Source organism: Acomys minous (assembly GCF_964271855.1).
Source record: "Acomys minous genome assembly, chromosome: 6".
NCBI lineage: Eukaryota > Metazoa > Chordata > Mammalia > Rodentia > Muridae > Acomys > Acomys minous.
The window spans coordinates 27,071,173-27,095,835 of record NC_140487.1 but is presented as its reverse complement, the minus strand read 5'-3'; the positions used below and the strand labels follow the sequence as shown (position 1 = coordinate 27,095,835).

Sequence of the window (24,663 nt, the reverse complement as noted above, 5' to 3'; positions counted from 1 at the left end):
TTTCAAACTTATGGCCATTTTAAGTTAAAAATATTGTAAATTTAAAATACATTTACATTGCTTTACTATTGTTATATTAAAACTCCGTGACTGGGGTAACTTATAAAAGAGTTTATTTGGGCGTATGACTCCAGAGGGGTGAACCCATAATGGCAGGGGGGAGGCTTGGCAGCACAGCTGGAAGCTCAGGAACGTAAAGCAGCAGGAAGAGAGCTAACGTGAAATGTGTGGAGTTTTAAATTCTCATGGGCCACCTTCAGTAGCCTGTTTCCTGCAGCAAGGCCACACTTCCTAGGCCTTTTCAGACAGCTCCACCAACTGGAGACCAGTTTCTCACATGCCTGAGACTAGGGATATCTTACTCCAACCACCACCTATACCTACATAATAAATTACTACAGCCTTGTCTATTCTTCAAAACTGCTCAGAGCATCTACAGTTTGACAAAGCCACCTAGCACTGTTCAATAGTGAACGCTAGTGGACATGGGCACTGGCTGGTAAGTGTGATGACCTGAGTTAGTTCACAGGACTCAGATTGGTAGAAGGAGAAAACTGACTTGTTCAAGTCGTCCTCTGACCTCACAGGTATGTACGCACACATACACAAACACAAATAAATAATTGTAATAAAAAATTAGATATTTAATGTAATTTATTGATACTATACTGAAAGTAAAACACAATAATCATATCTATGTGCTTTTTATTATTATTTTTTTTTAAGGTAAAAATTATGTCTAATGTTTGTAAGTCAGAATTTCTTGTAGCATAAAATACTAAGTTATAATTGTATCATATTTAGATTCTAATTCAACAGCTGTAATGTAAAGACAGAAAGCTCTCCCAAAGTCTTACTGTAAGCAAAAGGTAGTATCTTAGTCCTTTTAGCATGCTCTGACAAACTGCCATCATACTGAGTAATTTGTGAAAAAACAAATTTATTGTTTAAATCGTCAAGAAGCCAGGAGAGCTGGTATACTACAGGGTCTGTTCTCATGTTTGGTGCCTTTTATGACAGAAGAGAGTCAAGTTTCCTTGGGCCTCTTCTACAAAGACACTAATATAATAGAAGAGTGCTCCTTACTTCTTTAAGACCGAGCCTGTTGATGCTCATTTCCTAGGCTTCCTTAGCAATGCAGGACCTTGGAGGACACCAGCATTCAAGGGCAGCAGTAGCTATGCACATGAAAGGCTGTTTTCTGTAAAATTCAACTTACAGAGCATATTGAATAAACATGATGTTCAGGATTCTTTTCTGAAAACCTCTCATTTTCACACTTACGTGAATGGGTTTACTCTCTGTAAAGCCAACAATAATCTTTTTTTTTTTTTTTATAGATTTTCTGTGAAGACCCTGATTGATCGGTCTTGCTTTGAAACAATTGATGATTCTTCTCCTGAATTTAATAATTTTGCAGCTGTTCTGGAGCAAATTCTAAGTCACCGGCTAAAAGGTAACAACTTTATTGTATTATTTATTCTTCCTGACAAAATCCTTGTAAGAAGACAAACTTTTAGAAAATTTACAGGCTGATGTTGTTTAGGTAGCAATCATGCTACACATTAAAAAACTCCATAAATCAGATTTCATAATATCTGATCTTTGGATATGTGTCATTCAGAATAAATCTATATTCTCCTATTTACACTTATTTCTAGAACACATTGTAAATGTTGAGTGTGGATGTGGTGTCCCATGCCTTTAATCTTGGCACTTAAGAAACAGATGCAGATGGATTTCTGTGAGTTCAGAGTCAGCCTAGTCTATGCGGTGAGTCCCAGGTGAAGTGAGATTATATAATATGACCTTGTCTCAAAACAAAATACAAGTCTGGAGATATCGAGGTTGCTCTGCAGCTAAGAGCACTTGTTCCTCCCATAGAGAACTGGGGTTTGATTCCCAGCATTCATATGGTGACTTAAAATCATCTATAACTCCGCTTCCAGGTGTCTGACAGGCATGTCCATGGTGCAGGTACATGCACGCAGACAAACATTCATAAAGTAAAATAATTAAATCTAAAAATGTTAATTTTTAATCTAAAATGTATATTCATTGCCATATACAAGAACAAAGTCACTTTCCCCAAGTTTTTACATTTATATCTTAGGTGCTAGCATATCCCAAGCTAACTTACTGGTTTTTAGCATTAAATTAATGTGTTTATTCTCAATATACTTCTTTAAATTAGATACAGTTGAAAAACTTAGCAATAAGTATCTTAAAATAAGTATGATTTTAGACTTTGTTTCTCTTAAACCAGTAAGCATATTTATAACTGTTATTCTTTTAAAACTTGAAAGGCAGCAGAGTAGTTACTGGTAACTGCCCTTGCTCAAGTAGACCCCACCCATGTGTAGTCAAGCAACCGTGATTAAATGCAGTGTATTCATGACTCACAAAACAAAGCAAAACCCCAAAACAGGAAAGTAGGAGAAAGGATTCATCGGAAAGGAATAAAAGAGAGTGGGATATGATCAAAACATAGATGGGTGGAATTGTGAAGTATAAGTCATTTTTAAAGGGTTTATGGGAAACATTGTCTCTGAATTCACATTTTTTAAAATTAAAAGTTAAAATTTAAAGCAGAAGCAGGTGAATCTCTATGAGGTCAAAGCCAGCCTGGTCTACATAGTGAATTCCAGGACATTGAAACCTCCATAAGGAGACCCTGTCTCAAAACAGATAGTATCTAAAGTATAACTAATGAAAACCAAAAATTGTATAATGTAAGTCTCAATAACAACAATTAACAGGTCTATTTCCTCAATTCCATTATCTGGTCTTCCAAAGAACACTTGGTTACTAAAGGCTTTGCTTTAGTTTTTACTTTTAAAAAAATGGTCTTAATGGTATAGTTTTAAGTTTGCAAAGGTAATTTGCCTTGATAGTTTACAAGAACTTTCAAGTGCACTTTGATTGTTAATTCTCTTCTATACTTTTTAATGCTGACAAAATATGTTTTATGAAAATGAATAATATAGATGTATTTTGAAATATTGTTGGAATTGTTACTTGTGTGATAATCATATTTTTATTCGACCAGTAGACATGTGTTGTGCCTCAGCAAAGTACAGATAATGAATATTCAGAACTGACTCTAGATAATCAGATTGGGTCTTGCTATTTCTGAGAAATACTGTTGATGTACCCATATAAGTTTGGGTGCCATAGGTAAGAAAGCTAACAAAGTTGAGGAATTGTTCAGTGGAAGGGTGGCAGGTGCATGGCCCTTGGAGCATTTTCCAGTGCCACAAAACAACCAGAACAGAAATCTTGTGGACATATGAGATATTTCAGGGTTAAGTTGAAGGTCAATAATTCAAAGCATGCTTTTAAAGGTGTTACTATAAATGACCTATGTGGTTGCTGTGGTTGTTAATAGATATGGATCACAAAGTGATTTTTGAGAAGAAATATTTGAAAGCCTCAAGAGCCTAGGAATTTCATATTTTCCTATTCCTAAGAATATAATATAATACATTTATTTTGTATTTTGAGGGATTATATATTTTATTGTACATTATAAATAGTAAGTTAACATTTAGTTTTAACTGAAGTGCTCAATGTTTTTATATAAGTACAAATTAAAAGCATCTTATAAGATTTACTTTTATTAAACTACTACTACTTTTTAAAATAAAGAGCATTTGGCTAATACATTAAAATTTTCTCAGAGAAAGATAAATAGCTCCCTCAGACATAGTGTAGGCTGTGCTGCCACAGGTAAGGTGAAGAGCTGACAAAATTGTCTACTTCTAATTCATTTTAAAAGACTCATAATTGGAGAAAAGGAGGCTTTAAAAATCTGACATGAATCTTATTTGCACTAATCATTTAATCAAGTGATGGTCTTATTTTTTCTAGAATATAGTTGGGAAGGAAGAATTCATCAGAGAATATTAAAAATAGGAAGACCTGAGTTGTTTCTTCAGTTCAGTACCATTCAAACTTCAATCATTTTAAAGCATAAGTTGAACACAATAGCTCCCGTCTGTAATCCCAGGGGTTGTAAATCCTTTAGAGGCTGAGGCCAGAGCACTGTGAGGGTGAGGCCAGCCTGAGCTGTATAGTAAGACACTTCTTCGTCTGACTTTATATTGTCTATTCAAGATACTGCAGAAGCTACACACCTAAGTGTCTGCTGACGTTAAGCTTTCAGCCTTCTCAGCAGTTACTGCGTTCTCACCATGTGTTTCTGTGTGCTGCTGCAGTCAGGACACGAGACCAGAAGTTGAGAAGAAGGAATCTGTTCTAGTCTAGTGACAAACCACACTCAGTACTTTCTTTTCTTAACTTTCCTTCCTTCCTTCCTTTCTTCCTTTTTTCCTTCCCTCCTTTCTTTCCTTCCTTCATTCCTTTCTTCATTCCTTCATTCCTCTCTCCTTCTTTTCTTCCTTCTTTTTGACAGCTCTGTAGCCCTGCTGTCCTAGAACTCCCTTTATTGACCAAGCCGAACTCCCAGCTCATAGAAATCAATCTCCTTCTGCCTCCCATGTGCTGGAATTTAAAGGTGTGCACTGCCACACCAAGCCCACACTCAGTCATATTTCTAATTGGGGACTTACAGCCTTTTGTTTGAACACATCTGATCTCTGGGAACCTGTAAGGCAGTTCATCACATTTTTGGACAGTTCAAGTAGTTAGAAAATTCTTATTTATGTGAGACCAGTAAGATAGCTCAGGAGGCAGAGGTGTTTCAACCAAGCACGACTACTCCTCTGATTCTAGTGACCTACATAGTAGAAGGAAAAAAAGAAACCCTTCTTCTATAGGTTGGCCTCTGAATTCTACACATGTGCTGTGACACACAACACAAACATACACTCACACACATACACAGACACACAAATGAAATAGAATTTTAAAAAAGAAAAAGAAAAATCTTACACATGCCAAACCAATATATCTCATTGTGCTTTGACATTTTTCTGCTAAGTGTTCAAATGTGAGCTTAATAAACTCTTACAAGCTTACTATTATAACATGTTTTCTCTCAGGTGCTTTTCTCACTCCCAGAAAGATAGCTGTGTTTAGTCCCTTCAGGCTTCTGGAATGAATATAGTATTGTTACTCATGCGCATCATTGATCTATCTGTCACTATTCCTCCTGGACTTTAGTGTTGGACTGTGTAACACTTGACTATTCAGTATTCAGATAGTCTAAGTCTTATGTTATTCAAAACAAGATTCTACTAGTGTTTTAAATTTCCCACACCACACATTCAGTTCATATCCAAATTAAACTCAAAGTATAACTCCAAGGCTTTCTTAACAACTATGTCTTTTATGTTTTATGTCTCTGAGTAAATCAGAGCGAGATGAAGTTTCTTGGGAATAAATGCAGAATCTCAGTTATTTTCCTATTGATTATATTTCTATTCTGTAAAACACTGGAGACAATTTACAAAAGGAACAGTTTATCTGGGCTTGTGGCTCCAGAGGAGTAAGAGCCCATCATGGCTTGGAGACACACCAGCAGGTAGGCACAGCAGCAGGAACAGGAAGCTGAAGGCTCACATCCGGAACCACAAGCCAGGAGCAGAGAGAGAGAAATAAAACCTAGAAGTAGTGTGGGGCTTAAGCTATCAAAGCCTGTTCCAGTGACATACGTCTTCCTGGAAGGCCATGCCTCCTAAACAAGGCCAGCATCAGGGGACCAAGTATGCAAATGCTTGAGACAATGGGGCTTTGTCAAGGCACCACATGCAGTTTTATTCACCTTGTCATCTACTTCAGAAACAGACAAGCTGGCTATAAAGTTGCAAATATTGTCACGCCTTACTTAGTACTCGAGTTGTGTTCTAAGAAGTACACTGTCAGGCAATTTTGCCACTGTACAAGTCATAAAGTGTACTTCCACAAACTGAGAGGACTATATAGTCTGCGGGACTTGCCTCTTATATGTGGTCCATGGTTGACTGAAACCTTGTTACATGACATTTATTGTAAATGAAAAGCTATATCTTATGTTTGTAGATTAGAGTATTAAATATTAATAAACTATACCTTCCGCCCCAAACTACAAATTCTAGCAAGTTTCTATACCATTGGTTCTCGATCTGTGAGTCGTGACCCCTTCGAGGATTGAATGACTTTTCACAAGGGTCTCATATCAGATATCCTATCTATTAAATGTTTTCATCATGATTATTAATGGTAGAAATTTATAGTTATAAAGTACAATGAAATAATTTTATGGTTGAAGCCACCACAATATGAGGAACTGTATTAGAGGGTCATAACATTAGGAAGACTGATAACTACTGTTCTATGCAATGATATTTTTCATAGATCTAGAAAAATCCTAAAATTTATATACCATTCCTAAATCGCTGAATATCTAAAGTTGTTGTGAGCAAAAGGAACAAATCTGGAGACTCTCTGAACCAAAATATATTACAGCCTGTAGAAGAAGAAAATGTGCAGCCCTCACATCCTCTGCAAAAAACAATCTGAAATGAATTAAATATTTAAATGTAAGACTTGAAACTATAAACCTGCCAGAAGAAAACATAAAAGAAAGTCTTTACGACACTAACATGGGTAGTGGTATTTTAGATATAAACCCAATAGCCAAGATACCCATGTTAGATTATGGGAAATTTAAAAAATTTCTGTATAGCAAATGAAAGAAACCACAGAATGGAGAGATAGATTGCAAAAAGGGATGAAATATTTGTACATTATACTATAGAATGAACTAAAATAATTTAGAAAATAACCAGATTTTTAAAAAATGGCAGTGCTTCAGGCTATACCTCAGTGATAGTGTGCTTGCCTATTGTTTTTAAAAACCTCTGATTTATAGCACTAAAGAATGAATCATTACAAATGAACAATTAAAAAATTTAAAAGATCTGAATATACATTTTCTCCAAAGAAGACATACAAATGTACAATAAATATATGAAAAGATCTTCAATACCACAAAATATCAGGGAAATGCAAATCAAAACCACAATGAAATATTTCACTGGATGTAACAAGTACTGGCAAAGGGGTATGGAAAAAGAAGTACATTCATTCTATTGGTGAGAGTGTGGGTTAGTACAGCCATTATAGAAAACACTGTGAGGACCTTAAAACAGTCAACAATAGAGTTTATGATGTAGCAATCTCATTGTTGGATATATGTCTAAAAGCAATGAGATAAATATGAGAAGGAAATAGCTTTGTCCTTATGTTATTTGCAGCATTTTTCACATTTCAAAGGTATAGAATCAATATAAATATCTTTCTATGGACAAATTGATAAAGAAATTGTATCCTGTGTATTTAATGGAATAGTATTCAACCTTAAAGAACTAGGAAATCCTGTCATTAGCAGCAATTTTGGTGAACCTAGAGAACAACATTGTAACTGCTAAGTGAAATAATTTAGAAACATAAAGGCAATTGCTGCAGGGAATCTGACACCTTTTTCTGAACTCTGTGGGCACCTGCAGTCACATGTAGATAAATACCTGCACATAATTCAAGAATAATTTTAAAAACCTTTAATATGCACAGTAAAAAAGGAAACTGCATGCCTTAGTATCCTTCATGATTATAGACATTAGAATCTTTAATAAAGTTTGAAGAACTCACACTCTAGAATAGAAGGACATTTTACTGTTGACATTTTTGTCTTATTTTATTTTAAAGGTATTTTGTATTCAGCTCTAGCACACTTACCTTTTTGATGGATACTTTATCACTATAGCTCAGAAAACTAATAAGATTATCAGTTATTTTCCTTTTCTTCTAAAGAGTCAATGTAATCTCAGTTTCAGGCTTTTTTTTTTTTTTAGACAAAATGATAATGATTCTAAGGTTTATATGATGAGGGAAACTAAGTAGAATAGGCCAAGTGGTTTTGCACAAGAAAGTCAAAGCCAGTGATTCAACCTATCTGATTTCAGAATTTAGTATCATGATAATAGCAGAGTGCCAATGGAATCTTACACACAGATCCAGTGAGTGAATAGTAAATTGATAAATAACCCCATTAAAAATATTGACTTTCTTTTGTATGTGCAGGCCATTCAGTAGAGAAGTTATAAACTTTAACAGGCAATGCTAGAACAATGAATTGACAAGAAAAAAATAAAAAATAATTTAAGAGCCAGTGTCATGGTGCATGCCTTTAATCCCAGCACTTGGGAGACAAAGTCAAGCAGATCTCTGAATTCCAAGCTAGCCTGGTCTACAGAATGAGTTCCAGGGCAGCTATGGATACATAGAGAAAAAAAGGAGTTTATATCCATAGCTAACACTATCCACCAATTTATCCACCATCCATCTGTCCATTTGTTCATCTATCCATCATCTATCTAACTATCCGCCTATCTCAAATAAGGGAAAATGAACAAGTTTAAAACTCAAACAAAATCAGCATAATATTCAGTATAGCAGAACTGCAATGGTGGTAAAAATACATTGTAAATAACAACAACAACAGCAACTACAAACCCCAAGTAAGCCATTTTGTCTCTGAAAAGGCAAAGTTAAGGCAATAAGAAAAGCCTATTAAGACTTTAGGTGAGAGAAGCCTGGGAGAATGAGGCAATAGAAGGATCCAGAGGGTCCTGGAAACCTACAAGAGGAACTTTATGACAGGCAGATCTGGGTCCTGGGGTCCTCCTCAAACTATGGCACCAGCCAAGGAAAATATAGGCAGTAAACTTCGAACCCCTACCCAAACTAGCCGATGGACAGGACATTCTCCACCGTTAGGTGGAGAAGATCTGACTTTCACACAAACTCTGGTGCCCCATCTCTGACCACGTCCCCTGGATGGGGAGGCCTGGTGGCACTCAGAGGAAGGATAGCAAGTTACCAAGAAGAGACTCGATATCCTAAGAGCATATATGGGGGGGGGAGGTCCCCATCAGTCACAGACATAGCGGAGGGGAGTAAGGGGGAAGCGGGAGGGAGGGAGGAATGGGAGGATACAAGGGATGGGCTAACAATTGAGATGTAATATGAATAAAAAAAAAGAAAAGAAAAACTAAATAAAGAGAAAAATGGATGGAAAAGAAAAAAAAAAGCCACAGACCAGGGGGCATGTGTATACTTTATATATTTGAAGAAGGGTTTATATTCAGAATATCCAAAGACTTAGATAAAGTGTAGTTGTTAGTAATGTACAATGATTACAACAGAATTAATTTATGAAATGAAAATATAACTAAACTAGATAAAATAAATGAAACTGTACATGCTTGTGTGAAAATGACATAATTAGATCAGCTAAAAATACACAAAGAGACACTGTCAAGAGAAAAAGCGACAGCCTACAGACTGGGAAAAGATCTTCACCAACCCTTCATCTGACAAAGGTTTAATATCCAAAATATATAAAGAACTCAAGAAATTAAACACCACAAAACCAAACAACCCAATTGCAAAATGGGGCTTGGAACTAAACAGAGAATTCTCAACAGAGGAATATCAAATGGCCGAGAAACACTTAAAGAAATGCTCATCCTCGTTAGGCATCAGAGAAATGCAAATCAAAATGACATTGAGATTCCACCTTAGGCCCATCAGAATGGCTAAGATCAAAAACTCAAATGACACCACATGTTGGCGAGGATGTGGAGAGAGAGGAACACTCCTTCACTGCTGGTGGGAATGCAAACTAGTACAACCACTTTGGAAAGCTATCTGGCGTTTTCTCAGAAAAATGGGAATAGGGCTTCCTCAAGACCCAGCTATCCCACTCCTTGGAATATACCCAGAAAATGCCCTAACACACAACAGGGACATATGCTCAACCATGTTCATAGCTGCTTTATACATAATAGCCAGAACATGGAAACAGCCTAAATGTCCCTCAGTAGAAGAATGGACTAAGAAACTGTGGTATATTTACACTATGGAGTACTACTCAGCTATTAAAAACAAGGAATTCCCGAAATTTGTGGACAAATGGATTGACCTAGAAATTATCATAATGAGTGAGTTCACCCAGAAGCAAAAAGAGACAAACGGTATATACTCACTTATATCAAAACACTAGTCCAAGGGATACGTCCCATGAAAAACTTTACTTACCAAGAAAGTGGGTCAGAGGAGAGGACATCCTATTGAGAATTTTGGCGAGAGTAGCATGGAAGAATGGGGAAATAGTAGGACCCACAGGGTCCTGGAAACCTACAAGAAGAACTTTATGACAGGCAGATCTGGGTCCTGGGGTCCTCCTCAAACTAAGGCACCAGCCAAGGAAAAATAGGCAGTAAACTTCGAACCCCTACCAAGACCTAGCCGACGAACACGATATTCTCCACCGTTGAGTGGAGAGTGAGATCTGACTCTCACACGAACTCTGGTGCCCCTTTTCTGACCACGTCCCCTGGATGGGGAGGCCTGATGGCACTCAGAGGAAGGATAGCAAGTTACCAAGAAGAGACTCGATATTCTAAGAGCATATATAGAGGGGGGAGGTCTCCCTCAATCACAGACATAGGGGAGGGGAGAAGGGGGGAAGTGGGAGGGAGGGAAGAATGGGAGGAAACGGGAAGGGCTAACAATCAAGATGTAATATGAATAAATTAATAAAAAATGGTAAAAAAAATACACAAAGTTGAGCAGCTCATACACACACACACGCGCGCGCGCGCGCACACACACACACACACACACACACACACACACACACTGGGAGAGAGGACAGGGGGGAGACAAACAGCATGTAAACATGTGAAAAGATGCTGTCAAAGTCATTATTAGAGAAATAAAATTGGTCTGAGGAGCTGAGCACTGGGGGGCACATGCCTTTAATATCAGTACTTGGGAGGAAGAGGCAGGTAGACCTCTGTGAGTTCAAGGCCAGCCTGGTCTACATAATGAGTTCAGGACAGCCAGGGCTACACACAGAGAACCTGTTTCAAAAAATATATAAAATAAAAATTTTGTTCTGAAGGTGTCTCAGGAGGCACAGGCAGAAGTCTGTTTGGGAAAGCGAGCACTCTAAAGAGAAAATGAAATAGGTCCGTGACACAGTGAAGTAGCAGGTCACTAAGTTCCGCATTGTAGATTTTAATGAAATTTTTATGAATATTTTTAAAGTGAGCAGCATATCCATGTGGATGTGACAGACTATGCCTCCCTTTTAGGGCATTTATTCTTTTGGTCCTAGAGAAAAGTACACAAGAAAGGTTCCGAAACCACACCTTAAGGGATATTCTAATGGATATCACGTTTTTCAAGGCCACAGACTCTTTATGAGAGCACATGTGTGGGAAAGGGCCATGGCACCTTCGGTTATTTATATAGAGGAACACTGTTTTGCAGTCCCAAGGATGTTCAACCACAGAGGAGCAGTCTGACAGTTACAAGGCACAGTGACAAGATAGTGCTGTTGTTTTCTCAGTTGCCTCATGTCTAACTCCTCTTAGCGACGGTTCAAGGTCTCAGGGCTGATCTTAAAACTGACATTTTTTTATTTGGAAAACTGAGGTTTTACAGTGAGCACTAGGGTCAGAGTTTTATAATAGACTCTCAGGGTCCACCAGCAGGGGGCAGAATTTAAGTTGGTTGTAGGAATCCCTCTCCCAGCTCTGCTTTCATGTCTGACTTCCACCTAACAAAACCGTGGCAGGCTTCCTCTGTACACTTACCAAATTCTGAGAGATGTATGAAGAGAAGCTAGAACTGTCATGTAGTATTGCTTATATAAAATACTATATACCCTCTTTAAGAAAATTCATGAATTTTTTTATAAAGATAAATAAATTTTTGCTTCCCAGAAATCCACGGCCTTTACTCAAGAGACATGAAAACCTATGTTTATACAAAAATCTATTTAAAGCAGCTTTATTTATACTTGTCAAAAACGAGAAGCAACTTAGCTATCTTCCACATGATAAGTGGCTAGCTATCATATACAATAGGAAAAAAACTCTCAGTAATAGAAAATATATTTCTATTTACAACATGCATGAATGTCAAATGAATTATGATAAATATGTTAAACAAAATTCCCTCATAGGGAGGATCCTGGGTTTTCATTATAATATGTGCTATTAGAGCTTTTTTATCTCCAGTTACCTTAGAAGGCAGGTAGTTTGTCACAGTGCGGTAGGGTAGGTCCCAAGGACCGTCATTTGCTGTGACCGCTCTAGGTTTTTCTTGGCTAAATGTTACTTGTTTCCTCTACTTTGGAAGTGAGTCATCGCCTTCTCTGGAGAAGATACCTCCACTTGGTTACTGTGCATGTGCTTTCTGGGTTTTCATTCCATTTTAAACCTGCCAATATTGTTCGCAGATTCATCTACTTTTTTTTTTTATTCTATTTATTTTCATTGTTCAGCAACCCATCTAGGTGTGGTTGAGATTACAAAGATTAATAATACCTTCTATTTCTTGACATTTGGATTTGAAGGGTATAAAGAAGTTTTAGCAGTGTTGTATAGTTGAGTCATGTTGCTATAAAAATATTAATAATTGTGATGTAACGCAAAGGCATTAGTAATCTCTGCCTGGTTTGGGGAAAGTGTCACATGGGAAAGAGGTGCAGCAGTGGCTTACAGGAAAATGCAGTTTAATTTTTAAAATGCCCCAGGTTGGCCTTGAAGTCATAGAGATCCATCTGCTTCTGGCTCCCAAGGGCTGGGCTTAAAGGCGTGCGCCATCACAGCCTGGCTTGTAGCTTTGCTCTTTAATGAGTTGGTAAGATAAAACAAATAACAATAACCAAAAAATGTACTAGTAAAGTGGTCAGAAATAGTCTTCTAAAATTCAACTGGGTGATATCATAGTTGAATTTATTAAAGATAACAGAAACTATCTTTAACCTTTTCATGTTTCCGACTGTACCAGGTATATTTCAGCATAGACAACATTGCCTGGCTGTCCCTGTATAGGGGCCGGCTTCTCCTAGTGTGTGACTAGTCAGCTCCACAGTTTACTGGGAAACTATTCAGTGAGGCCTACTCCATTCACACTATTTAAAAGTATGAATCACCTCTCGATCTCTTACCATCCCATTTTTTTCCTCTGCATCATTTTTTTAAGCCTATCTAATACATTGTATGATTTACTCAATATTATTTATTGTCCTTTTTTCAGGGCTAATAGCTTTGGCTCTGTATTGATGTGTTCCAAATATGTTACAATGAGGTGGTGGATATTCAGTGGAAATTTGTTGGAAAATTGAACCTTTATGCAGAAGCAATAATCTCCACTCTCCCCTTTTCCCATTTGTATTTGAATTCAGACACTTAAAAAGAGCCAAAAGTGCTGTGATTTGACACTGCATAATTTCTGTAATTCAGCTGAACTGTTCTGATACCTAAGGTTTGGCCTCAACCTCAAAGTCCTTCCTGACTTAGATGGGAAATAGTCACCTCCCTATGGCCGCCTTTTGAAGTGAATATAAACACTGTTAGAAACAATAGGTAAGGAAAAACCTGTCCGTCTGACTTTTGCGTTTTCTTTGTTCATTTCTGAAGGCTTTCCAACTTTTGATTCCTGGTTTGCACATCAAATGAGGCTTGCATTGTTTCTGTAGTAACATGAACACAAGCCATCCAATAAGAACCCCTAGACTCAAGCCAAAACATGATGCCAGCGATAAGAAACTACTCCAGTTGCCAGGATTTGGTGTTTAGACAACCGACAAGGCCACTCGGAGAAACCCTTTTAAGTTATGTGCTTGGAAATATAAGAAAGCCTCAACAGATTTTTAATTAAAAATCATCATTTAACTAATTTCTGAAGCATAGGGTTTTTATGTTTAATGGCAAATTTTATTTAATGTCTTCTATCTTACAGAAAATAAAGTAACTATTCATATGTCCTAGTAAATCTAAGTTTTAGTTGTATGGCTGTAGGTTCTAAAAATAGAAACCCTTAGTTTCTAAGTCAGCTATAGAGAAAAGGGTTAGTTGACTAGAAAAATAAGAATCACTAAGTTTCTGTGCTTTTCCCTTATTATTTTTAATCTCTATTCTGTTCCTGTGCTTTCTTTATTCTTCAGTTCAGAGCCCTCATCATTTCTTGTTTTTCTGATGCTTTTTGAATAGACTCTTCTCAGTGAAATGTTACTCTGTTTCTCTCATGGACTGCCTGAGCTTCCTTACGTTTCTGCTAAAAGGGGAAGAAGGAAAAGTTAGAAGGGGAAAAGGACAAAAGCTGTCATGATTCTTAGCCTTTTCCTCTACAGACCTTCATCTTTTGGGGCACTCATCTCTTCATTACATTTTTTGTCTTCCCACCATTCACAAAAAGGGTACACTATTCAAATATTCAAAGTTGTAATACTAATGAAAATGTTCAGAATCATAAAATGTGACTGCAAAATGACAACATTATATTTATCACTATATGTACTCATGACATAAAATGGACTGTTTTAACTAAACTATGCTTTTCACTGGATTTCAGTATATTTGCAGTTATGCAACTGTCACTGGTACCTACCTCCAGCATATTTTTATCAGTTCTAAAAACAGCTTCTACCCGTTATGTTGTCATCTGACTTTCTCCACCTTCACTCAGTCTCTGGAAATCATTAAACTATGTTCTGTATCGATGTGCTTATGTAATCTAGACATTTCATAAAATACGTGTCCTTTGTATTTGGTTTTGTGTATAATTTCTTTGACTTAGTGTAATGTTTTCAATCCATGTTATTGTGTATAATGACTTTATTCTTTTTTGTGATTGAGTGATAGTACATTAGTTGGACATACTCCTTCCATGTAGCCATTCATTAGTTAATAGACATTTGCATTACTTATATGTTTTTGTTCTTATAAATAATGCTCTTAGAAGTATCTATGTACAAGTTTTTGTTTTTGCACATTGTCTATTCTTCTGAATATTATTTCTCTTTTATTTTTGACCAGTATATAATATTTATTGTACGAACTATCAGCAGTTGATTTCTTCTAAGAGTTCCTTTCCATGGACATGCTGTGTGTTAGTGAAATTTATTTTTACATAATACTTTAATTTCTTTAAAGTTGTTTTATAATAACAGTAGCTAATAAATTATTGGACGTGGTTATTAAAAACAGTATTTATAAAATATGAATTTTAATCTTCTTAAATTGGCTACTAAAAAGGCTTTTACCAACAATAATGTATCTGATTACTATTTTATGATATTTCATTTTCTTTTTATTGTTTTTATTTGACTTTTTATTTGTTGGGGAACTAAATTTTTTTAATTTATTTTTTTTATTAATTTATTCTTGTTACATCTCAATGGTTATCCCATCCCTTGTATCCTCCCATTCTTCCCCTTATTCCCCTCCCCTATGACTGTTCCTGAGGGAGATTACCTCCCCCTGTATATGCTCATAGGGTATCAAGTCTCTTCTCCATAACCTGCTGTCCTTCCTCTGAGTGCCACCAGGTCTCCCCCTCCAGGGGACATGGTCAAAGGTGAGGCACCAGAGTATGTGAGAAAGTCATATCCCACTCTCCACTCTACTGTGGAGAATGTTCTGACCATTGGCTAGATCTGGGTAGGGGTTTAAGGTTTACGGCCTGTCTTGTCCTTGGCTGGTGCCTTAGTTTGAGCGGGACCCCTGGGCCCCAATCTGCCTATCTTAATGTTCTACTTGTAGGTTTCTAGGACCCTCTGGATCCTTCTACTTTGCCATTCTCCCATGCTTCTCTCATCTAGAGTCCCAATAGGATATCCTCCCCTCTGTCCCACGAAAGCCTTCACTTACCAGGAAACTGGGGAACTAAATTTATATAGCACTTAAAGTTTAAAATTCTGAAATAGAGCCCTCGCATATTAAGCACTTGTTTTTATTTAGATTATGTGATTGGTGTAGTACTAAGTGTGTGTGTGTGTGTGTGTGTGTGTGTGTGTGTGTGTGTGTAGTGAAAAGTAAAAACCTTATCTCAAATATTTGTATTTGTTAAGAGATAGAGATAAAAGGCCATTATACTTTTGCATCTAGATTAAGAAGTCAGTTTAATCTATGCATTTTAAATGTACTTGAAGAGAAGGGTTTTTTTGCTTTTAATGGTTTTAATTTTAAAACCCTGGGGAAAAAATTTAAGTTTATTTTACAGGAATGCGACTTTTAAAATCCCCAACAAATCACAGAATTCAAAATATAGATGTACTCTACCATGTAATACAATTTAGGGGGCTTTATCATTAAATGATGGTCTCTAGTAGTACTCCATGTTTATATTTATTTATTTGTAGCCTTTTGATTTTTAACCATAATCACTGGATCCAGGTCAAAAGCACATTAAATACTTATAACAAAATCATACAATAAAATTACCCCATTCTAAAGATGCCTATCGAGTGGCCAGCGGTAGTACACACTTTTACTCCCAATACACAGGAGGCAAAGGCGGGTGACTCTCTGTGAGTTCAAAGCCAACCTCTTCAGCAGAGTGAGTTCTAGGACAGTCAAGGCTACACAGAGAAACCCAGTCTTTAAAAACAAAACAAAATGCCTATCAGGGTACAGGAAGCATACAGAGCCCAAAATAGACAAGACCAGAAGAGAAATCCCCCCACGACATACAGTAATTAATAAAATATTGCAAACCAAATTCAAGAAGTCATCAAAAAGATCATCAACCGCAATCAAGTTGGCTTCACCCCAGAGATTCAGGAATGGTTCAACATATAGGAATCAACCAATGTAATCTACCATATAAACAGACAGAAAGACAAAACATACATGATCATCTCATTAGAGATAGAAAAGGCCTTTGGCAAAATCCAGCATCCTTTATGGTAAAAATCCTGGAAAAAATAGAAGTACAAGGGACAGACCTAAAAATAATAAATGCAGTTTAGAGCAAGCCCACAGCCAGCATCAACTGAAGCAGAGAGAAATTCAAAGCATTTCCACTGACATTAGGATGTCCATTCTACCCATACACATCCAATATAACACTGGAAGCCTTAGCTAAAGCAGTAAGACAGCTGAAAAAGATAAAGGGATGCAAGTAGGAAATGAAGAAGTCACAGTATCTTTATTTGCAGTTGATACGGTTTTATACATAAAAGATCTTAAAAACTTTACCTGGAAGCTTCTACAGTTGATAAACACTTTCAACAATGTAGCAAGATACAAAAATAAGTAGTCTTCACACACACACACACACACACACACACACACACACACACGTGCACACATTTGTGGCATATATATTGTGAAAGAAGTCAGGGAAATATTGCCCTTCACAATAGCAACAACAGCAACAAATCTTGGAATAACTCTAACCAATCAAGTAAAAGATTTGCATAGTAAAATCTTAAACACACTGAAGAAAGAAATTGAAGAAGACAACAGAAGGTGTAATGATCTCACTGATTTCAGCTTGAACTACAGAGCTATAGTAATAAAATAGCATAATATTGGCATACAAACAGATGTGTTGACCAGTGGAATTGAATTGAAGATCAAGATGTAAGTCCAGACAACCCAAGGACACCTGATTTTTGACAAGCCAAAAATACACACTGGAGAAAAGCCAGAAACTTCAAAAAAATGGTGCTGGACAGTTGATGATTGCATGTAAAAGAATCCAAATATATGCACATTTATCACAGTGAACAAAACTCCAAATGGACATCAACGTAAGACAAGATATTCTGAATGTGATAGAAAAAAAAGTGGAGAATAATCTTAAACTCATTGATACAGAAAAGGACTTTGTGAGCATGACACTGATAGCATAGGCTCTAAGGTCAACAATCAATAAATGGGACTTCATGAAGCTAAAGTCATTTTTTTTATGTCAAAGGACACCATCATGAGAGCAAAGTAACAGCCTACAGAATATGATAAGATCATTATCAATCATATATCTGATGTGTGGTTTGTATCTAACATATATAAAGATTTAGATAGCCTGAATATCAAGAAAACAGATTATTCAAATTAAAAATGGATTACAGAACTAAGCAGAGTTCTCAAAAGACAAAACACAAATGGAAGGGGAATACTTAAAGAAATGTTCAACATCCTTTGTCATCATGGAGATGAAAATTAAAACTACTTTGAAATTTCATCTTACAACAGTCATAATTGCCAAGATCAATAAAACAAATGACAGTATATTCTGGAGAAACATGGGGAATGGGAAACAGTCCTTGTGGCTGAGAATGCAAACTTATATAGCCACAATGGAAATCAGTGCAGCAGCACCTCTAAAAGTGTGCATTGATCTACCTCAAGATACAACTATACCGCTCCTTGGCATATACCAAAGGTCTCTATCCACTTTTACAGACTTATTTACTAATCTATGGTCATCACTGAACTATTTATAATAGCTGGAAATTGGAAACAGCCTAACAGCCTAAGTGTCCATCAAGTGATGAATAGATAATGAAAATGGGATTTGTTTAATACAATGGAAAATGAAATTATGATATCTCAGGTAAGTGGATGGATCTAGAAAATAATTATGCTGATTGAGCAAATACAGACCCAAATGACAAATACTGTATGTTCCCTCTAAAATGTAGATGTTAACTTTTAAGCTTCTCGTATGTGTGCAAGAATCTGACCACAAACCAGGTACCTAGTAATGAACCTGTGGAAGGAGAAGATCACCAAAGAAAAGGGAAATAGAATATATATTGTGTTTTTTTGATGTCATTAAATTTTAATATAGTTAAGAGAAAAACAGGAACAATATCTTTGTGAGTAAATCATTGACATTGTAATGTAGTGTTTGAAGAAAATAATAAAATAGATAGAAGTATCATTTTAGTTATATTTGAAGTGTCCTGTGAAACCTTGATTTAAGTATATTTGTACATCAGGTAATGTCTTTAAGACATATGGCACATATACTTATTTGTCTAAATCATCTCGTTTCTATCATGAAAAATTGCTTGGCAGATAGAAGTCAAACAATTGTACAATAAAATTATCATTGTCCTCAGATCACATACTCTTTATATTATAGAAGTCCCAAGAGACTCCACTTACAAAAGACACTGAAACAAGTAAACACACACAGTAAAGTCCCAGTATACAACAACAACATGCAAAAAAGCAACTGAATTTAAAAACAGTTAAAGTGGATTTTCTGAAAAATTTAAACAGAGTTCTATTTTCTATAGCATTAAAAAGAATAAGATACATGAGGCTAAACAATCAAATAGGTGAAGGACTTGAACAGTACTAAAGAGGGCTCAATTAAAAGAGAAGGTACTATATATATATAGTTTAAAACATAGTATTCAAAGTAATTACAGATTTAAGTCTTTGTCAAAATTACAATGATACACAAGTAGATAAAATAATTCTAATATTTATACAGAGCCACAAAAGATCACATTATCTTGCAAATAGCTGGAGGCATCACATGGTATGGTTAAAAATATAAATGCAAGTGGTGGTGATACACGCCTTTAATCCCAGCACTTAGGAGGCAGAGGCAGGCAGATCTCAGAGTTCTAGGTCTGCTCTACAGAGTGAGTTCTAGGACAGTTAGGACTACACAGAAAGATCCTGTCTCAAAAAAATCAATTTATATGTATTACAATATATATAATCAATATAATTTATATATACTACAAAGCTATACTTATTCAAATATTATGTTCTTACATAAAGCCAGAGGTACAGACTGAAACAAAACAGAAATCCTAGAAGTAACCTCAAACATATCTAACCAGTAATTAAACAGTGATGTCAGTATCATACAATGGAGGCCATGTTTTCAACATCTTGTATTAGAAAAATATGTGTCCACAGAGAAAATAATGAAATTAGATATGTTTTCTTTAACATATACAAAGATCCACAAAAATATATTAAAGCTCTGATGCTGTCAAACTCCTTGAAGAAAACGTAGAAGAAAAATCTTTTCAAAATTGGCCTTACCATTGACATCTCAGATTGACTCTCAAAGCAGGGACATCAAAAGTGAAAGCAGGCAATTGGGGAGTAGAGCATATTATAAAGCAATAAGTGAACTTGTAGGAAAAGTATTTATAGTATTTAGTAAGGTCCTGGTCCACAAAATATAAAAGGAACTCATAAAACTCTGATGAAAATCCAACAGACTGATCTAAAAATAGAAATAGAGGCTGAGTAGACATGTTACGGAGAGAAAATATGGGGGCTAAAATCATAGGATTAAGTGTAGAGGGGATATGAGAGCAGGGTAAAGGAGAAAATATGGGTAGGGGCAGCTAACACTAAAGATTATTTGAAAAAACTTAGAGAAACCTACTACTGTAGAAAGCTTCCTAAAATATATATGCATATATGAAAGCCATCTTCATGAAGTTACCAGTGTCCCCAACTAGACATTGTTTGCCACCAAGGAAAACTCCAAGTGCCAGGAATTGATTACATCTTATTGAGTCATTGGCCAAAGGTGTCCTATGGAACCCTCCAAATATCACAGACTATTGCCAAGGCTACTGGTTGCTCTTCACAACGTGGTGTTAAGACTCTGCTGCTGAAGGCAACAACTATGTATGTAATCAAACACAGAGAAGTCCAGCTGCACCTAACGAGGAGCTTCATCCCTGCTAATATTCATAGTGCTGGAAGGTAGTCTGTACACTTTACACGATGAGAGTAGAAAGGTAATCATCAAGAGAACCTAAATATAACCCATATGACCTGCAACCTGAAACTGCTTGAGAAATAATACTGGTAAAATAGTGGCACAGATGTTATGGAAGTAACCAACCCCCGTTTGGATTTAAGGCTTACTCCACGAGATGGACTTCCTTTGCTAAAGTGGTCAAGAACCTGAGCCTAGATAGGGTATAACCCTAAGAGAAAGCTAGTACTATTATTCTGCCAAATGAACATATCAGTAAAATGACTCCTAATGAAATACTGCTGGATAGATCCTTGCTCAACCCTCATCAGAAAAGCTTCTTTTTCAGTAGATAGGAGTGAACACAGAGACCCACACCTGAACAGTATGCCAAGAGTGACAGACTTTGGAATAATCAGTCCTAAAAGAGATGCCTTCATCAGACCCCTCCCCTCAGGGTCCAGGGATCTGCACATCTATTTTCACTATTTACAAGAGGAAAGCAGGTTTCCCAAGGATTTAAATGTTATGTGAGGAAGTCCTAGATATATTGTTTCCTTATACTCCCTTACCCCTTCTTTGTGGGGCTGTCAATGAGCATTCAAAACCAACAGCAAAACCAACTAACTGATTCTCCTCCATCAGTCAGACACGTGAAGCTAGGTAAAATAAGTAAATGCTTGGTTGTGGCAGTCTCTGAACCTCTCTTTCCATCCATAAAAGAAAACATTGTTGAAACATGTCTACAGATAACATGGAATCCAGTGATTTTTTTTTTTGAGACAGGGTTTCTCTGTGTAGCCTTGGCTGTCCTGGGCTCGCTTTGTAGACCAGGCTGGCCTCGAACTCACAGAGAGCCACCTCTGTCTTCCTACTGCTGCGATTACAGGCATGTGCCACCACATCCAGCAAGTTAAATATATATCTTATTTTGTTTTCGAGACAGGGTTTCTCTGTATAATTTGGCTGTCTTAGAACTCAGTTTGTAAAACATGCTGGCCTCAAACTCACAGAGATCTGCCTATTTCTGCCTCCCAAGTGTTGGGACTAAAGGTGTGTATCACTAGTGCATGGCTTGTAAATATGTGTTTTAAACCAAACATCTCCCCATGACCTCTTGTAGTAAAGTAAAAATAGTGACCACAGTATGAGAATAATAACTAGTGTACTAACAGAGTCATAAATTGAGTGTTATAATAGATCAGAAAGTTTCATCATTTTATCCGATAGATTGATTAAGCTTTGGCATAAGCCTAGTTAAGTTATAGATTATTTTCTTTTAGTGATATTTCATGATTATTATTATTACTTTAGTATGTATTTGGGTCTACAAATAATAAACAACATAGCAAATCTTTTAGGATAGAGATGATATGAGAATGGCTTTAACGTTAATAATTTACCTTATCATTTTTGAGGAGAAGCATTCTATTCTGATTTCCATTTTAATGTTAGAACATTTTTATAACTGTAGTTTGATGTAGCTGTGAAGTCTCTCAGGTATGTTTCCAATTTTAGTATTTGTAAACTGTTATATCTGAGGTAAGATACATGTGATGCCACTGTATAAATCTTCCTTTGATTTTTTTCATGAAATATTACTGTGTTTGCTTGTTGTGTGCTTTAATAAAGGATCTAGTTATTTGGAAAGGTGTCAGACAGTCTTCTATGGGGGATTTCAATGTTTGCTTATCGGAGAAGGAAATGTCATTTGTTTGGAATATGATTTAAGAAATTTGGCCTTGGAGTTTTCCCATAGAGCCAAGCTAGAATTTTTAAAAAACAAGTTGGCCAAAATTTAAGATATTTTGCCAAATGATTGTTAAACTATATAGACTGAGCAGGTTAATTTGAAAGACAGCAAAGACAGTGTGGATATGGCAGAGTTTGGAGGGAGGAAAGGGAATGGGGGAATGATGTAATGGTATTATCATCTCAAAAACTAAAAAGATTATTTTAAAAAGTCATCTGAAAGGAATTTTTTAATTGGAAGTAATAGCAAATAAATGTCTATTTCATAGAGGAGTTTACCTTGTGTTGTTGTTAAACTGATGAATGTGTTGTTTGACACTAGAATGCCATTTTCAACGTTTAGGAAAAAACACTTAACTGTAACATGCTGAGGCAGAAATGGGACACTGCTATTTCAAACTGTATTTGCTTATAATTTGAAGAAATTTTAAACCTCAAGATGAGTATTTCTTTTTAAAGTTAAAAATTTTTGAGCCAGATAGTTCAAACATAACCTTTCTTAGTCAATTCTACAAATTCTGAGCTGAAAAGTGAGCAAATTCATTCAGGCTCTTGCTCCTTTTAGAGCCTGTACGTTTGTTGCCTTAGGAAAGAGTGATGCTGGTACAGGCACAAGGGAGCACTCGCTGTCGTACTGTGAAGACTTGCAGCATCCAGCCCCCATAGCAGACCAGCCGAACCAACCAGCTTAGTTTTGTTGCTAGACGTGGGTCTTACATTCATCTTAATTGGGCTCCTTTTATTATAGAAAAGTGTTTATTTCTTCAGGGTTATATGTACCTTCTTGTTTGGACTAATCAGTGTAGAATTAATCACTTAATGGTAGGTCTCTTAAATATCTATGTGTTGCTGTTTTGAATAATTATTTTTTAAAAGAGATTTCCTAAGGGCTCAGATGACTGGTTCATCTCCAATATGCTGATGATGTCTCCTGCCACTGAGCTGCACAGGAACATGGAGCTGTCTTACTGGAGAGGGCTGTATCAGCTAAGTCACCTTTCCTGGTACATTGCGTGGGTTGTGCTAAACTTTCAGTTTTGTTTCTTTAAATCCAGAGGAGACACATGTCTTACACTAAGTTTTAAAATTAAAACCTTGTTTTAAGCTAATTGACATGAAATATGTCTTTTTTCCCCCATTTGATCATGTGTATTTTATTGTTTCCTTTCTTTAATCCTGGTTTTATTAGTTGTACATACTGTGCTGTTACATTCATTAGAACTCACAGTGATAACAGTCAAATTATTGTTTCTGAACATCTTAAGTGCTATATAATAATACTTGATGGTATTCAAACTGTAGGGTCAGAGAAACTGCAAGAATTTTCTAGTCACTTAACAAAACATACATGAGTTCTATCAACAATAACTGCTTTGCCATCTATTAAACTCTACTGGGAGTAGGTGTCTTAGTTTTTTTTTTTCCTCTCCATGTTAGAATGAGTAGCTTTATTTAGCTTTCAGTATCTTATTCATTTCCTACTATATGCAAATGTATGTTGAATCTATGAAATATAATCTAATCTTTTAAAAAATATATTTAACTAGAAAATGGTTATTTTTTAAAGATTAGAGTTGGACAAGTAATAAAATATAAAAAGCAAGTTTTGTTCATTTTCTCACTATGGATTTCCAAAAGTAATCATTCTAAGCAGTTACTTTTGTCTTATGACCTGTATGTATAGCTATAATCACCACAGAAAAAAATTATGTTTTGGTTCTTTTTGTCTTGTGGGGGTTTTTTTGTTTGTTTGGTTGGGTGTTTTTTTTTTTTCTTTTTTTAGACAGGTTTCTCTGTGTAGACCTGGCTATCCTGGAACTCTCTTTATAGACCAGGCTGGCCTCAAATTCACAGAGATTTACCTACCTCTGCCTCTCAAGTGCTGGAATTAAAGGCATGCCATAAACACCCAGTCCAAGTTTTATTTCTTTAGTACTGACATTTATGTGGCCTCCAGTTTTACAACATTCTAAGTCAGTCTGTCAACAAAGAAATGCACAAACAGGACCTCGCTGTGCAGCCCAGGCTAGCTCTGAACTGTCACTGCAGCTCAGGCTGGCCTCGGACTCTCTTGCCTCAGCTTCCAGAATCCTGGGATTACAGGCCTGTGTCATGACCCTAGATAACCAGTATTGAAACGTTATGCTATCAATGATGCTGACAGGAAAACACAATCTTGGCACTCTGTTTGGATAAGCAGCAAAATTAGTAGATTAAAAAATGCCTATTACCAGCAATTTCATTGTCAGCTTCTTAATGAAACTGGTTACTTAATTATTTTGTTTTAGAAAATAAAATTAATTTTGTTATATGTATTCTTCAGATATTTTATGTTTATACTTATAATTGGAAGCAGATATATACACTCATCAAGAACTTTAAAAAGATAACTCTTGTTAATGACAGCATTTCTTT

General features: G+C 36.2%; 2 protein-coding genes across 4 annotated transcripts in view; one reads left to right on the top strand and one right to left on the bottom strand.

Moving 5' to 3' along the window:
- RUNDC3B (RUN domain containing 3B) overlaps nucleotides 1-24,663 on the top strand; it is a 136,687-nt gene that overhangs the window by 18,778 nt on the left and 93,246 nt on the right. For both annotated transcript variants that reach the window (XM_084785453.1, XM_084785452.1), the window contains exon 2: nucleotides 1,341-1,456. In XM_084785453.1, coding sequence (XP_084641579.1) covers nucleotides 1,341-1,456 — 116 coding nt within the window. The remainder of the gene's footprint in view (nucleotides 1-1,340; nucleotides 1,457-24,663) is intronic.
- LOC311599507 (ATP-dependent translocase ABCB1) overlaps nucleotides 1-24,663 on the bottom strand; it is a 158,517-nt gene that overhangs the window by 115,930 nt on the left and 17,924 nt on the right. The window lies entirely within an intron of this gene.